Source organism: Corella eumyota, chromosome 7 (genome assembly GCF_963082875.1).
Source record: "Corella eumyota chromosome 7, kaCorEumy4.1, whole genome shotgun sequence".
Lineage (NCBI taxonomy): Eukaryota > Metazoa > Chordata > Ascidiacea > Phlebobranchia > Corellidae > Corella > Corella eumyota.
In genome coordinates this window covers 9,522,677-9,539,302 of record NC_137496.1, presented here as the reverse complement: position 1 = coordinate 9,539,302, position 16,626 = coordinate 9,522,677, and the positions used below count along the sequence as shown (strand labels likewise).

At 33.0% G+C, this 16,626-nt stretch overlaps 1 protein-coding gene across 1 annotated transcript; it reads right to left on the bottom strand.

Moving 5' to 3' along the window:
* Window positions 1–8,892: 8,892 nt before the first annotated feature.
* On the bottom strand, window positions 8,893–10,617 carry LOC145760309 (lactadherin-like). Its single transcript, XM_082574177.1, has 4 exons — window positions 10,593–10,617; window positions 10,380–10,538; window positions 9,578–9,756; window positions 8,893–9,030 (listed from the first exon to the last, which is right to left on the bottom strand). The coding sequence occupies exons 1-4, from the start codon at window positions 10,615–10,617 to the stop codon at window positions 8,893–8,895; spliced, it is 501 nt and encodes a 166-aa protein (XP_082430303.1).
* Window positions 10,618–16,626: the final 6,009 nt, after the last annotated feature.

Sequence of the window (16,626 nt, the reverse complement as noted above, 5' to 3'; positions counted from 1 at the left end):
TGTTTAATCGGAGTTTTTGTATTATTTAATTGGTAATTGTAAATAGACTTAACTGTACCGCCGTATGTTTTAAGAAAAAGTAAAATATCATCTATGTATTTTAAACCTGAGCGCGTGTTATTGTTAAAATAAGAGTCGTCAACATATGGTAGCTTGGATTTTAGTTTTATATAAAAAATGTAATCGTCATTTGTATTTCCAATGTTATATTTTGAAACTAGGTCGCTAAATTCAATGTGTTCGCCATTGTTTGTATATAGTTGTGAGAGGTCGGTCAATCCACGTTGTAGCCAGTTGGGGTTAAAGAGATATTTTCCTCGATATTTAGTGGTCTTATTAAGAAATATTGGTTCGGCGACATCGTCAGGTGGTAACATTATTTTTAATAGTTGTGCTGTTGTTCGTAAGTTACGAAGCGGTAAAATCCTCGTTATGTCTTTATGGTTGTAAATCAGTTTGGAACACATCACATTCGCAATTGTTTGCAGGTTTCCTGACGCACTTTCTATGTTTTTCCATTGAGACTTAAAGTTCTTATCAAAGAGTTTTGCTGCCCAACGTGTGTATAAGGCTAAGATGTAACTTTCTATATCAATCATATTAATTCCTCCCTCTTTATAATGAAGATGTAGTGTTTCGCGTTTCACACGTTCCCATTTGGAACCCCAAATAAAAACAAACAATTTTCTTTTTAATTTTGCCAAAAAAGCCTTTGGTGGCAACACTGGTACAACGCTAAGTTTATATATTAAAGTAGGTATAACTAGGCTTTTGATTATCGTTGTTTTTCCGATTAAAGTAAGGCCCCGAGAGGACCAGATTTGGAGTATGTTTGCAATTTTGTTAAGTGTTTCGCTAAAGTTTAAGTTGAAGAATTGTTTATCACTAATGTATTTGGAAATCGGTATGCAAACGCCCAAATATTTAATGTTCTCCGACGGCCATTGAAGGCCAGCGGAGGCGAAGGGATGATCTTGGTTATTTCTACTTGCGCCAATATAAAAGGCTTGGCATTTTTCTATGTTCATCTTACACCCGGAGATGTCCCCGAAAAGATTTACAGTTTCAAAGACTTTATCAAATTCATCCGAGTCACCGTTGAGAAACACCAAAGTGTCATCAGCTAAGAGCGATACTTTAAGCCGGTCTTCATTTATTTTAATACCTTGAATAGATTTGTTGATTCGTATTGCCGTTGCCAGACATTCTATGCAAAGAACAAACAGCGTTGGTGATAACGGATCGCCCTGGCGCACCCCCCTCTGTATAGAAAAATAGCTGGATAGAAAATTATTATTGATAACTGAGCATTTAGGCCATCTATAAAATGTATTTAACCATGATAGTACATATGGGCCAAATCCAAATTGTATTAGAACCTCTTTCATGAAGACCCAGTCTAAGGTATCAAAAGCTTTATATATATCTAGGGCAATAATCGCCCCAGGAAGATTTAAATTATCCACATAATCAATAACATTGAATATAAGTCTTAGATTTTCCCCTATATATCTGCCCGGTATAAACCCAGTCTGGTCTCGAGAGACTAGATCATCAATGTGCTGTTTAATTCTAGAGTTAATTAATTTAGCTAGTATTTTATAGTCTGCATTTAGTAGGGTTATAGGTCTATAGTTTATGGCAAAAAGAGTATCTTTGTTCGGTTTAGCTATTAAGGTAACCACACCTTGGCATTGAGATTCACTTAAAGTGCCGGTGGCCTGCGAATATTTATAACATTTAAGTAATGGGTCCTGCAACTCTGACCAAAATTTTGAATAAAATTCAATAGGAAACCCATCAGGGCCAGGAGATTTGTTTGTTTTCATACTTTTCATGCTTTTATGGCACTCATTTTTACTTATAAGAGACTCGGTTGCAGTTCTTTGGGGCTCTGATAGCTTTGGCAGGTTAAGGTTTGTTAGAAAGTGTCGGATTTTATCCAACGGATATATATCTTTTTTCCGAGCAAACAAGTTTTTATAAAATATCGAGAGCTCTTTTAAAATAGAATGTTGGTCCGTCAAAATGAAATTTTGAACTTTTAATCGGTTAATAATTTTTTTATCTCCGTGGCGCTTTTCTAAATTTAAAAAATATTTCGTGTTCTTTTCACCTTCTTCCGCCCACTTTGCTCTAGACCGAACAATCGCGGCCTTTGTACGATTCATTGCTAGATTGTTAATTTTTTGTTTACAATTGTTAATTAGGCGCCATTGATTTTCGTTTTTTAAGGTTCCATCGTTAAGAAAGGAATTTTCCAGTTTAATTAATTCCGCTTCAGGGCGAATTTCCTGTTTAATAAATTGTTTACTTTTATATGAGGAATATGCGATAGACACACCTCGCAGTACGCATTTCAGGGCATCCCATCTAATATGTGGCGTTGTATCGAGTTCCTGATTTTGTTTAAGATAGTTTTGAATTTCATTTTTAATTAGGTTTATGTAATTTTCGTCTTCCAACAAGGATATATTAAGTTTCCAATACCCTTTACCCCGCGGTGTTGGGTCAAGCAACAGCGTTAATTTTACTATTTTATGATCTGATCTGACACTAGGTATGATATTAGCTTTAAGCGTTTTGTTTATTAAATTTGAAGAGGTTAGAAAGAAATCTATTCGACTTGCGACTTTTGGGTTATTTTGAATACGAGAAAAATTTAATAAATTGGGATGTTTTACTCTAAATATGTCATTAAGATTATATATTTGCATCAGCGAAATAAGTTTAGCACGCGCTTGTTTGTTTGAGTGGGCTAAAGCGCCACCACGTTTATCCAGGTCGTTATTTAGTGTTAGGTTGAAATCTCCCGCAATTATCATATCATAACATGTTAGTTTATCAATATTCGAAAATAAATTTGCAAAAAAATTTGGCTCGTCACTTTTTGGAGCATATATGCTAGCCAAGGTCAATCGTTCGTCATTAATTTTAATGTTTAGAATAATAAATCTACCGTCCGTATCCTTGATAACGTCATATATTTTATAATTTATAGTCCTAGACAAACAGATCGCAACGCCCTTGCTCCTACTTGTGCTGTGCGACCATTCTATTTCGCCCCCAAATTCCATTTGCCATAGTTTTTGATCTTGCATAGTACAGTGAGTTTCTTGCAAACAAGCGATATGGATTTTTTTATGTTTCAGAAAATTAAATACCGTTTTTCTTTTAAGTTTATCTTGGAGACCGGCCACATTATACGATACAATTGTTAAAACCATACTTATATAAAAAAAAAATCAATAAATAAACCTATAATACAATCATGTTTTACTACCTTTTATTTTCCCGGCATCCGTATCCCTTTCAAACGTCATTCCACAGGGACATGTGTACGGCTTCTCCGAAGTGACGGTTACGGAGTAAATCTTGCCGCATTCACAATGTATGGTTTTTCCTGCACAGATGTTATTAGTGCAGGCGCGACTTCTTGACTTCGGGGGCACAATGTTCATGTTGTTGCATGTATCAGATGCACATCTAAATGATCGCTTGTCACAGGTTACACAATCGTAAACCTGCTCATCGTTCACAGCTTCTCTTGAGTACTGCCTGCAGCAAGGGAGTTTTCTCATTGTACGATTGCATCTTACACATCCTATGATAGTTTTTTTAATTGGGACCAAAAACCTTTCGTCGTCCGCGCAACACGCAGTCACTACATCATAATTCAAGTTGCAATTCCAGCAATGGAACTTATCGTTGGACTCCAGTATCCACGCCTCTCTTTTGCAACCAGGGCAATCCACATTTATTTTGTTTTCGCTTAGGCTCGAAGCCTTGGGCTTTTTTCCTGTTTGAGGGGAGATGGAATCACGCCTACGTTTGTAGGTTACCTGTGTAAAAGTGTCGTCTGCTTCGTTATCAGTGATGTTTATGTCAATCTCGCACTCGTTCGGTTGTGATTCCTTATCGGCTTCTATTTTATCTTTATTATTGCCGTCTGTAGAGTCTCGAGATAAAACTGATACGGACTGGCTTGCGCTTAATTTAGGGAACTCTCCTAACTTTTTAGGGCAATTAGCGAATTTGTGTCCTTTTTCGTTGCAATTTTTACAAGTAAAAATTTGATTTTCATATGCCACAAACATCTCGTACCCCTCTATTTCGATATAGCTCGGAATTGTATCTGGTTTTAAATCTTCTTTGTTCATCAGAATTGTACGAACTCCAGTTATAAGGTTTTTGCTGTCTTTACGAAAATAAACTTTGTGGACTTCCCCGAATCTTTCCGAGAATACTTCTTGGATTTTTTCGTTACTTAGCGGGATTGGCACCCATCCTAATGTAACTTTTATTTTGTCTGTATTGTAAAGTTTTATTCTGTATATGCTGGCGTTGCATTTTTCGTTCAAATCTTCCGCTAAATCCACCACTAGTTTTCTTGTTTTGCAAGTTACATCTACCAAATTCCCTTTTCTTATCGAAATTCCAACAAAGTTTTCTAGCGAGATGCTACTTTCTATCAAATAGTTTAGAAGGTCTTCCCTTGTGGTTCTTTTGACTGTTCTAAAGCTTAGACAGTTGGGCCTTTCTAGCCCATTGCTTGTCTCTTTTGCTAAGGCTTTAGCGTAGCTCATAACCATTTTTACTGTAAACCAAAACACGACCGCACGCGACGCGTCCAATCGTGGTATGAACATTTCTGATATAAATTTGCCTTTTTTACCTGGCATTCTTTAGCGCCACACGTGGACAAATCAATATCTTGTTGTTGAGTTAAATTGTGTAATATCGGTTGCGAAGTTTTTGATTTTCCGACGTCTTTCATCAAAAACAAAATAAACAAAACTATTCCACTTCCGAGTAACTAAAAACATAATGTCTGTATATTAAGGGGTTGTGATTATTTTTTTTATTTGTTTATCCTCGATGTGGGAGGGTCGACTTCACGACCCAAACATAGAGTAACATTAGTTACCCCAACCCAGTCTTAAGTTGTCTTTGGCAGATATTGATAATAATTGTCATACAAATAAGCTGCTGATTAAGTGCTGGTTTAGCAGGAGTTTTTACCATTTATAGTGCATTATTTAACGGCGCCACAGCATGAGAGCAGTGGGGATCAAACCCTGGTCCCCATGTAATGAGGCCAAGTGTTCTGGCCACTACACAACGCTACCTAGTTATATTGTTTTGTGTAAGACTGAAAAAACTAGTAAAATTCAAGTTATATATCTTTAGAATACAACAAGGGCCTATTACTTTATCCAAAAAAATTTACAGTGGCAATAAAAGTTAATTTAAAATAAAAAATAAAAGTTTGGTCCTACTGGGATTCGATTCCGGTACCCCTTACCTCACCAGCAAACACCAACGCATAAAAAAACCCAAAGTCTCGGTAAATGTAGGCACCCTTACTTCTTCCCTTTTTCTTATCTGACCTTGTAACCCATGACCTTTCACCCAAGTAGGTCATATAAACAGACGACCCTGCCCATGGTGAACTTTCAGTGATTTCATGAAAAATGGCAGCAGGAATAAAAGTATACCAACCTAATTGACAAAATTTAAATATTTGCCAAGTTTAAATATTACCGACAACTTATTATAAAATACACTAGCAGTCCGCCATACGGTCAGCATTTTAATTGTCGTAATATGGTCGCAATTATCAACTAATATTTGCCTGTTGTAATTTACTCGCGCACCACAAATAGCAGTGTTTTTTTTATTTTAAAGGTTTTGAAATTGGACATTAAAAATGTAGTCCACTAAGCTTTATTGTATATATATACAGTATTTATAGAGTTAAATATAAAGTATATAGAGAGTTAAGAGTATATATAAATATAAAATTGTAAAAAGAATAACAAATTTAGCGAGAGAACGAGAGAAGTTGCTCGAAAAGAGAGAAGTTGCTCGAAAATTAATCTGCTGATGGATTTTTGGCTCAGCATGAGTTTATAGCCTTTATAACGCCTTACCCAAGGTTGCTACGACTAAGAAGCAGTAAGGATCGGACCAAGAGCCTCATGTAGTAAAGCTAACTATTTTTACTACTACACCACTCTGCCAACTTTAGCTTTCATTATTTAAATAATTATTGTCCAACTTACTTGGATAAAAGTTAGCCAAAATATAACTCAGAAATCCAATTTGCCCGATAATTAACGCAGCTTTCGCTCCCAACTTATCAATAAGAAATGGAACAAAAACAATACATGATATTGATGACGTCACAAACACTATAGATAAGCTCGTTGTTCCTAACCCTTCCTCTACATTCATACTACTTTGAAGGCTAAGAACCCCTTAGAAATATAATCGCTGGTTGGTAAATGGTTCTGTATTTAGAATCTGTTGTTTTTAGATGGTTCAAGCTCAAAAATGGTTTTTTAGAGTAGTTTTAAATATTTCTTGGGTATGCTTTATGTTTATAGTTTTCTTCTTGATGTATGGTTCAAGTAAATTTTTAAAAATATTACAAAATTTTGAATATTGGGTTGGTTATTTTTTGCTTTAAAAATTTTTATTATGAATATACATATACACAAATATATGATTTGAAATTGTATTAAAGTTAAAATGCAATGTTTCAATGACGCAGTAAAATTGATGAAAAATGCTTATTCGTACGAATAAGCACTTGGCTGCGTTTTCATTGTCATAATACGGTTGCAACTAATATTTGTCTGTTTTAATTTTTTCGGGCACAACAAATGGCAAATTTTTTATTTTAAAAAGCTTTAAATGAACATTACATTAATATCATCCATTAAGCTTTTATTATATGTAGACTAGTCAATTGGCTGCCTTATGGGCTGCATTTTAATTTTTATAATATGATTGCAACTAACAATTGTACATGTTAATTTACCTGCTCACCACAAATGGTAGTTTTTATGAAGGGCCATTAGGTAACCAAAAGGTTTTGGGTTCAAGTCGCACCAGCCACACTATTCACCCTTAAGCCCTGCCTTTAGGGATTGCTTAAAAACACATCACAACAACATACCTTTTCCATAAGAAAACCTATTATCTTAAGCTATTACCAATAAACACTCACCTCCATATGCTGCATAACTTAACATAAACCCCACACCAACACTGGCTAAAAATCTAAAAAGTTTCGGCCTTGGAAAATTGTCCTCACTTTGCATCAATAAAATCTCTTCATTTTCAACTATATTAACAATTTTATTAATTTTTTTGGGGTAGTTACTATTAATATAGCATAATATTTTAACCTACCTTTTTCATTATCTTTATTCTCCATTGTATATAATATTAACACTGCTTAAACCTTTACTTTGTTTAAATTTTAACTTTACACATATCATAAGCTAGTACATAATTTTTGTGGTTGATTTTGCGAATCTTTTGTCATTAATCACACAAAGTGTTAGCCAAAAATCAACATTGTTATCTTATTCGCAAACAAATTAAATCTCTGTTGACCTAAATGGTAGTTTTAAACTTTTTTGAATTAAAAACACTGAATATTTTTCCTTGTCAATAAATTGTAATACAAAACACACTAATATCTTAACCTTTAATAATAAAAGGCACTTACCAAAGACTGTATATATTATTTACTGATATAGTAAAAGTAGGTATATATAAGATTATCGACAGCGTGGTGTAGTGTTAAGAACACTTGCTATACCACACATGAGGTCGTGGGTTCAAACCTCGCTGATATCATGCTGTAGCGCCCTTGAGTAAGGCGCTATAAACGGTATGAACTCCTGCTAAGCCAGCACTTAATCAGCAGGCAGAATAATTACCGGGCAATTATAATCTCTATAATATCACAAACTGCCACAGGCAACTTGATACTGGGTCGGAGTAACTGATGTTACTCTATGTTTAAGTCGCGCATTCGACTTTCCCACATGGAGGATAAAGATATATACAAAAAAAATAGTTTAAAAACTATTATACTGACTATAGTGTTATTTAGCCATTTGCCTATCTTTTAATTTTTTTTTGCAATTGTCAGAATTGGGTTTTAACTAATATATGCCTGCGATAATTTACCTGCGCACCACAAACAGCAGTTTTTTTATATTTTAAATACCTATATATTTGCCTCAATAATGTCACACTTACTTACTAACCCTTAACTTTGTAATAGAAAAGTTTTTTTTATGGTACTTACTACGTAAATGTATAAAATCTTAATACTCTAGAAGAAATTCCGCCAAAAAGTTTCACTAGCATGGTTATATTTTATACATAATAATTTTCGCACACACAAATCAATTACTTGGTATTTACTAGGGATGGGCTAAAATCCAAATTACTCGGATTCGACGAGCTCGAGTATTTAGTCTCGATACTCGGCTGAGTCCAAGTACTCGGTTATGACGTCATTTAAACGTATATAACTGTTCACGAGAATCTTTCCCGCATAATTTTAAACTGCAAAATTTGCCAAAAAACATGTATTTATGGATTATAAAGTGTTTAACGTTGGCAAAACTACCTACCGCTGATAGCAATATCATTTTAAGTCTAAACAAAAATGTAAAAGTGTATTTGTTGCGCAATCGTTGCTTAAATAACTTGATATATTTGAGAGTAGATTATAATTTATTAGAAAAAGGCAAACCTCGTGTTTTTTTATGTTTAGTAAATCGTATACGATCCTAAATGACAAATTATTACTCGGTGTCCGAGTACTAAAAATGGCTCGACGAGCACGAGTATTAAAATATTTTCAATACTCGGATTTGAATACGATTTGTCCATCCCTAGTATTTACATTATATATTTTTATAAAAACAAAATTACTATAACCACATTCGTCAAAAATTAACATAATAGCAAAACATTCTGAAATTTTAGTTTAACTATTTTTTGCATTTTTAATAATATATTGTAAATTACGGTAGGGTTGTTGTTAAAAAAATGTACAAACGGTAAAGATTTATAAACCAATTAGCAAGATAAAAGTTCCATACGCAAAGCTATAACGTTTTGCCAGGTTATTGGATACAATCGAACATAGCGTTCGGTTATAGGTGGGGCAAAGTTGTTGAACTTATACCCATCTCCATTTTGGTTCCCTTGAAATATCTGCAAAATTTGGGTTTTATTTTTTATTAAAAGTTTATCCTTGATGTGGAAAGGACAACTTTACGGTCTAAACATAGAGGGAAATTTGTAACCCCGACCCAGTCTCAGGTTGACTTTGTCAGCTTGTAATATTAATGATAATGTTATCGGATAATTAATCTTCTGATTGGGTTCTAACTTAGCAAAAGTTCATACCATTCATAGCACATCGTCAGCGTGGTGTAGTGGTATGAACACTTGCTACACTACATGAGGTCGTTGGTTCAATCCCCGCTGTAGCGCATGCAAGTAAGGCGCTATAAACGGTATGAACTCCTGCTAAGCCAGCATCTAATCAGCAGCATGATTACCCGGCAATTATATTCTATATAATATCCCAAACCGCTAAAGACAACTCGAGACTGGGTCGGGGTAAGTGTTTTTACTTTATGTCGAGGTCGCGCATTTGACCTTTTCACATCAAGAAAAATAATATACAAAAAAAAATCACTGCCATACACAGTTTAAAATTTTTCAACGTATCTTAAAATATTTACAAAAAAAAAACAATTATCAAATTGTTTCTTCCTTGTTGAATATTTCTCAAACTGCTCTCAGAATTTCCAAACGAAATCTTAAAGCTTGTGACCCAGTAGTTAGATTTTGTCGAAGAACGTCCTTGGGTAACAATCCCTGTAACTCGGGTCGGAATCCCAAGGTCAACTTGAATCCAAGCCCCAATTTGAGCTTAAACAAAAATGTTAGTTTTAGTAAAAAAATTTTTTTTTTAGATTTGACATTTTAACAAGGGCTATAAACAACTAATGTAATTAAAAATAATTATAATATTCTTAAACAATAGGACTTTATTACTATTTGCATATTCAATTATTAAATATTTTTTTGATCTGAATATAAAGCCTTTTTACATAAATAAAATTAGCTTTTTTTGTGTATATCTCTATCCTCGATGTGGAAAGGTCAAATGCGAAACCTAAACATATAGTAACATCAGTTACTCCGACCCAGTCTCGAGTTGCCTTCAGCAGTTTGGGATACTATATGGATTATACTCAGTGGCGCTACAGCATGAGAGCAGTGGGGATTGAACCAACGATCTCATGTGTGGTGTAGCAAGTGTTTTTACTACTACACCTCGCTGCCAGTTTTATGCTGCACCCTTGGGTAAGGTGCCATCAATAGACAAACTCTCGGTAAGCCCAAAACCAATCAGCAGCTGAATTATAGAACAATATTAACCAATAATTTCCCAAACTGGGTCGGGGTAACATAAAAACTTTATGTTCAAGCTCCAAAATTGGCCTTCTTACATTAAAGATAAACAAATTGCAAAAATGATAAATTCTTACTAGAACTTGGTGCCCAATAATAGTTTGGTCCTTTGCCACCTAATCTTGCGAAATAATATGGTCTTTTTGATTCCTTAGACTTCCAGTAGGAGCTTGCTGAAACAGCATGATCTGCTATCCCTCCATCTTTTAAGCCAAGTCCACATAATCTTACACGAACTAAACATGTGAATTCGTAACATTAGCAATGTTTAAAACATTGGTTATTACTACCTGAGATCCTGGGTTCGATTCTCATTGCTACTATTGCAAAGGTCAACTATAATTATGATTTAAAAAACTTAGATTTCAAAACATATTGTTATTGGAATTATTATTAATATTATTAATAATATAATCTAGTGTCTTATAAGACAAAAATTTTGAGTTAAAATAACTTTTGTTCTAGTAAATTAAAAGTTTTTAAAATTGAGTATGTTGTTTATTTATGAAGATTTATACTAACAATTATTAAATGATTTCAAACCATATTTTATTTATTGATTAAATCTGGTTAATACTATTATTGTTTTTATTTTTATTTGACCAAATTTTAAGTTAGAATAACTTAAGTTATAGTAAATTAAAAGTTTTTAAATTTTAGTATTAATGGATGTTTGTTTATTAAAAATTACAGATCATTTTTAAGCATTTAAAACTTGGTGTAATAAAAAATATTCTTAATTAAGCGACATTTATTAAGCCATTAAAATTTATGTTAAAAATAATCAAATGATATTTATCAAAAAAATCTAGTTACACTTTTTTTCGTAAAATACAATGTTATTGTTACTAATATTAATAAAAGATAAATTGTTTTAATAAACCTTAACAAAATGATTTTATAAAAGCAAAAATAGCACAACTATAAATTAAAAATAAAACTAACTACTCTAAAATGACTAGAATTAAATAAAAGTTTTCTTCATTTCTAGCCTAAGGTTTACATGTATGAATTTACAACTAAAATAAAATTTAAATGTAGTAAGCTGTTATAAACTAATGAAATACGTTATGTAAAGTATGTTTATAAACATAAAGTGACACATAGTAAGTAAATAACTATCTTGTTGTAAGACAAGGTCAACCCATGTTTTAAAAGCAATTGGAATTTTTAGTAAAGTAATTAATAACAAACAGGTTGTAAATAGAATTTTGCAAAAACTGAAAAATTTTAAAGTTTAATTATGTATTATATTGTTAGGCTATTGTTTTTAATTTGCTTTAACAATCTTTTGTGTTAAGGACAAAGAAATTAATAATTTTTTAAAAATTGATTTAAATTTTAGTGATATCCACCCAAAAGTAAAAATAAAAAATAATAATTTTTGTTAAATACTTGACAATAAATTACAAGGCAACCATAGAAGCGAACGATATTTCATCTTGAGTGTGTCCAACTATATCCCAAACGTTATTAGTTGGATCAAATACCTCAATAGAGGTAACTGGCTGGTCTTCAGGGCTAAAGAAAATTGTTAATAGGCGTTGTGTAACGTATGGAGTTTTAGGTTCAATCTTTATTTAAACAATAACAATCTTTATTGTATATATATCTTTATCCTCGATGTGGGAAAGTCAAATGAGCGACTTAAACATAGAGTAACATCAGTTACTCCGACCCAGTCTCGAGTTGCCTGTGGCAGTTTGGGATATTATAGAATATAGTGCCAGATAATTATACTGCTGATTAAGTATTGGCTCAGCAGGAGTTCATACCGTTTATAGCACCTTACTCAAAGGCGCTACAGCATGAGATCAGTGAGAATTAAACCCACAACCTCATGTGTGGTGTAGCAAATGTTCTTGCCACTACATCACGCTGCCGCTTATTTAAGCTTATTTAAATAGAGTCAAAATAAATACACAAAATATTAGATTTAACACTAAAAAAGAACTAGTCCAAAAACCTTACATACAAAAACACAACTCGTAAACAACAAGGAAAACAGTAGGCGTTAACACGTGACTAGAAGAAATAAAAGGTGTAGGCACGTGACTAAAAAAGTAGATAACGACAGTCCAATATTGTTACATTTGTGTTATTATTATTTTTCAGCCTACAACAGTTTAAACAAAACATTAAAAATGATATTTATATTGGTTGCTGCATTTAAGTTCGATTCCAACCGACGTACTGTAACGTAAGTTGCCTGATATCTTTTGTATGATAAGCCGTTGTATATTTTATAGTTGATTATTGGTAAAGGTTACGTGCAACCGTTCACTAGAGCTATCATCACAAATACCCCGATACAATACAATCAAATTCAGAGATTTACAGTGTAAACACGTAACTTGAGGTGTGAACACGTGACCAAAAAACACTTAGTGTAAACAAGTAAATGGCGGATTTGTTACTATTTTATATATAGGATGCTAAAAGAATCAGCCAAAGGCTTGAATATGTGAATAAATTATCATGTAAACATTAATCAAAATTGGCAAAAGCTTTTACAGTTTTCTGGCCAGAGAGATTTATGACAAGGCAAACTTTATTATATCAAATTATAAAAAAAGATTTTTACCTTTTCATACCACCGACCACATAAATTTTGCCTCTTGCTACTGCAGCACAATGCTTCCATCTCGCCATGCAAAGTGAAGCTACCTTTCGCCAGTGCGACTTTTTTAAGTCATATCTCATCACACTGGGCATTGGATCTTCGTCGACACTCCAACCACCTGTAAAGGATAACCAATTTAAACATTTAAAAACGACATTCTTTTAAAGTTTTTGTACCAATAACATAAATGTTGTTATTCAAATACACAGCTTCATGGGCACTTCTTGCATATCGCATAGCCGGCAAAAACGACCAAGTCTGAGTTGCTGGGTCAAATGCTTCAAAAGAGCTTAGGTTTTCATCCTTTCGATTCCAACCTCCAATAGCGTAAAGTTTACCTAAAAATAACACATTTGCTATTAAGTATACAAATTAATGATGACTTACTTATACTTTACAGTCTTTGGAAAAACTTAGAACCCTGATTCACCAGAGAAAATTAGCAAGAACTATTAAGTACAAATAGGAATTAGCGAAAACCATAAAGCAAAAAAAAATCAGCAAGGATCGTAAAGTACGTGAGAGTTAGCGAGAACCATAAGGTACGAAAAAGAATCAGCAAAGACCTTAAAGTATAAAACAGAATTAGCAAGGACTGTTAGGTACAAGAGACTATCATCGAGGACCGTAAAGTACAAGAGAGAATTAGCTAGGACCGTCAATTGCGTTCATAGGACCGTCAAGTGCGATTTTTGTGTTTACCTTCCGCTGGCACTAACGAAAAATTTCTTCTTGGGACGTTCATGTCTGGTATTTGAGTCCACCTATTTAATTTCGGGTCCAGCATTTCTCCCGATGCCAATATTTGGTAATTTTTGTCGCAGCCCCCAACTACGTAAATATATCCTAAAAACAGACTAAACATTGACCAAATTTTTAAACAAACTATTATTACAATAGGCTAAAAATTCCGTTCTAACCAAAAAAACAATCTAACAGTTAAATCACTATTGAATATTTTAACCATTAAATGACCTCTCTGGTCATTAAAACTCTGATAACTAAATAAACGCTAAATAAATGTTAACTGATAACGTTCTAAAATTGTTGACCGTTAGGAAAACCAGTAACCATTAATACTGACCATTTAGAATTGCAGACGAGGCTCTACTTCTTTCTACGTTCATTGGAACATGGCTTGTCCAGTTAACGTTTTCTGTAGCCTTTGGAATAGAGAAATCAGCACATTCAACCGATGATAGACCGCGTCCTCCCATAACCATAACTCTTTGATTAAAGTTAACAGCAGGTGACCCACATCTTGGTTCTGTTACTTTCTGGCAAATAAAACCAAAAGGTTTAGTTTGTTTATAAATTATGTTTATAGCACCTTACTTAAAGCTTTGAAACATGATAGCAGTGGGGATCAAACCAAGGATCTTATGTAGTGAAGTGTTTTGACCACTTCACCACGCTGCCGGTTTAAAGTTTTACATTGCTTATTTATTTTCAGCCTTTTTGGGCTCGTACTTCTCAGCCTTTTTTGACACGTACTTCTAGCAATTTTAAAAACGTTATACCTTAAGGCAGTGCCATTGATCAGTAATGATATTGTAAAGTAACACATCCCTTACGCGACTTAACCTTCCACCAATTACCAGCAACTTAGTGCATTCTACGATAAAACAATTTAGTGGACTTGAAATTTATTTAAATATTATTTAGAATAACGTTTAAATCGAAATGTCAAATACCGTTTTTTTCTTGTAAAGGAAAATCTAAAGTGATTGCAATCTAAAAATCCAACATTTTAAATTTTTTTTTTTGATTGTCAAACTTTGACTTAAAAAATTTAGATAAATGTTTACCTTTGGATTGGTAGACACAAGTTGTTGTAAAATTCGTTCTGCAGAATTAAATTTATTTTAAAATATTTTTTTATTGTATGGCGTTGTCAATTGCGCCAATAGCCTAGTATGTTAATTGCCATTTTAAAGAAATTTTTTTCAACAAAAAATTTTAACAGATTTAAAAATACTAAACAATCTACCTTTTTGACTTGGCGTTGTTAGATTAGTCATTTTTGGAATCTTTTTCTTTGGCTCATCACTTTAAAAAATAATAGATTATAGCAGTTTTTTAAACTTTATATATAATAAGAAAAGCAATACCACTTACCTTGTGTAGAAATCCATTGCTTCGTTAGTTTTTCTGAATAGCTCATACAAATGTATTAGCAGCTGTGGGTGTTTTCCAGTGAAAATATATAAGAATTGATTCCAATCAACCTTAAAGTTTAATTGTTACTTAGTAATAGTTTAATAACATTTAAGTTTATATTGTAAAGGGTTCTTCTGTAGTGGGTTTAGATAAAGGGTTTTAAATGTAAGGTATTTATTTAAATATCTGGGTACCCTTAATAATATATGTTTATTTTTTATTTTTTTAATTGCCGTAAAAACATAACTGTGTTTGTTTATTAGTGACTAAATATACCTCATTGGATTCAGGATCATATCCAAGCATGTTGTTTACTTTCTCTGAGTAGTTGTTATTGCGTAAGTGCACTGCCTAAATAAATCATTAAAAAAAACAAATTGAAAAATATTAATAAACACCGGCAGCGTGGTGTAGTGTTATGAACACTTGCTACACCATACATGAGGTCGTGGGTTCAATCCCCACTGATATCATGCTGTAGCGCCCTTAAGTAAGGCGCTATAAACGGTATGAACTTCTGCTGAGCCAGCACTTAATCAGCAGCATAGTTATCGGGCAATTATAATCTATAATATTCCAAACTGCCACAGGCAACTAGAGACTGAGTCGGAGTAACTAATGTTACTTTATGTTTAAGTCGCGCATTCGACTTTCCCACATCGAGGATAAAGATATATACAAAAAAAAAACTGAAAACAAAATTATACTTTTGCTTTAATATTCATATTTATGGAAACGACTACATTAATTTTAGGTCAGATCATATAAATGTTTGCATAAATTAAGGTTGGCAAACCTTATTTTTAATCACTTTGATTAGCTCCTTTACATTTTCACATTTGGTGATAGGATAAATTTTGTCCTTCACGATTTCTATTGGTAGATCTTCCGGTGATATTTTAAACCTCTCTATTTTTGCATTTGTCTGGGATAAAAGCCTGTTGTTAAAATAATTAACGTCGTCGCTAATTTGTACCCATTTTGGCTCCGTCAACACAATGTCTAATTCCTAAACAGGGTGTATTAAACATTAAAAATGAATGTTAAAACATCAAAAAAAATTAATAGAAAAAAAATAGAACCTTGTAAAATTCCATTTTCTTTTTTGCTGACCAGAAAAGAGGATGACAAGCTACTTGCTCAATGTTTATTCTGTCCTCGGGTTTAAAACAAACCATTTTTCTGATTAAATCACATGCTGTTATCTTTTGCTCTTCGCTTACTAAACCATATACTGTATATTAAAATAGTACAGACACTACATAAATATCACAGCATAAAGTTTTAGGTTTAGTTTTTACTGTGTTTTTATGTTAAAGATTACTTGAACCAATCAGCATGTTAAAAGTGTTCAAATGTAGAAAGTTTAGATAAAGGGAATTAAATGAAAGGAGTACAAATAAAAGAAGTTCAAGTGTGAGAGGTTTAAATGTTAGGAGTTTAAATAAAGCGGTTTAAATAAAAGTGGATTAAATGTAATGGGTTGAAATGAAGGGGTTTAAATGAAATGAGTTTAAATTAAAGGGGTTCAAATGTAATGG

What these genes read in the sequence shown, in the direction of transcription:
- LOC145760309 (XM_082574177.1), bottom strand. Translation starts at nt 10,617, where the DNA reads ATGAGAATCGAACCCAGGATCTCAG. An exon ending in TTATTGGGCACCAAGTTCTA is followed by an intron (nt 9,757 to 10,379) that starts GTAAGAATTTAT and finishes TTTTTGTTTAAG; the next exon opens with CTCAAATTGGGGCTTGGATT. An exon ending in GAAGAAACAATTTGATAATT is followed by an intron (nt 9,031 to 9,577) that starts GTTTTTTTTTTG and finishes CAAATTTTGCAG; the next exon opens with ATATTTCAAGGGAACCAAAA.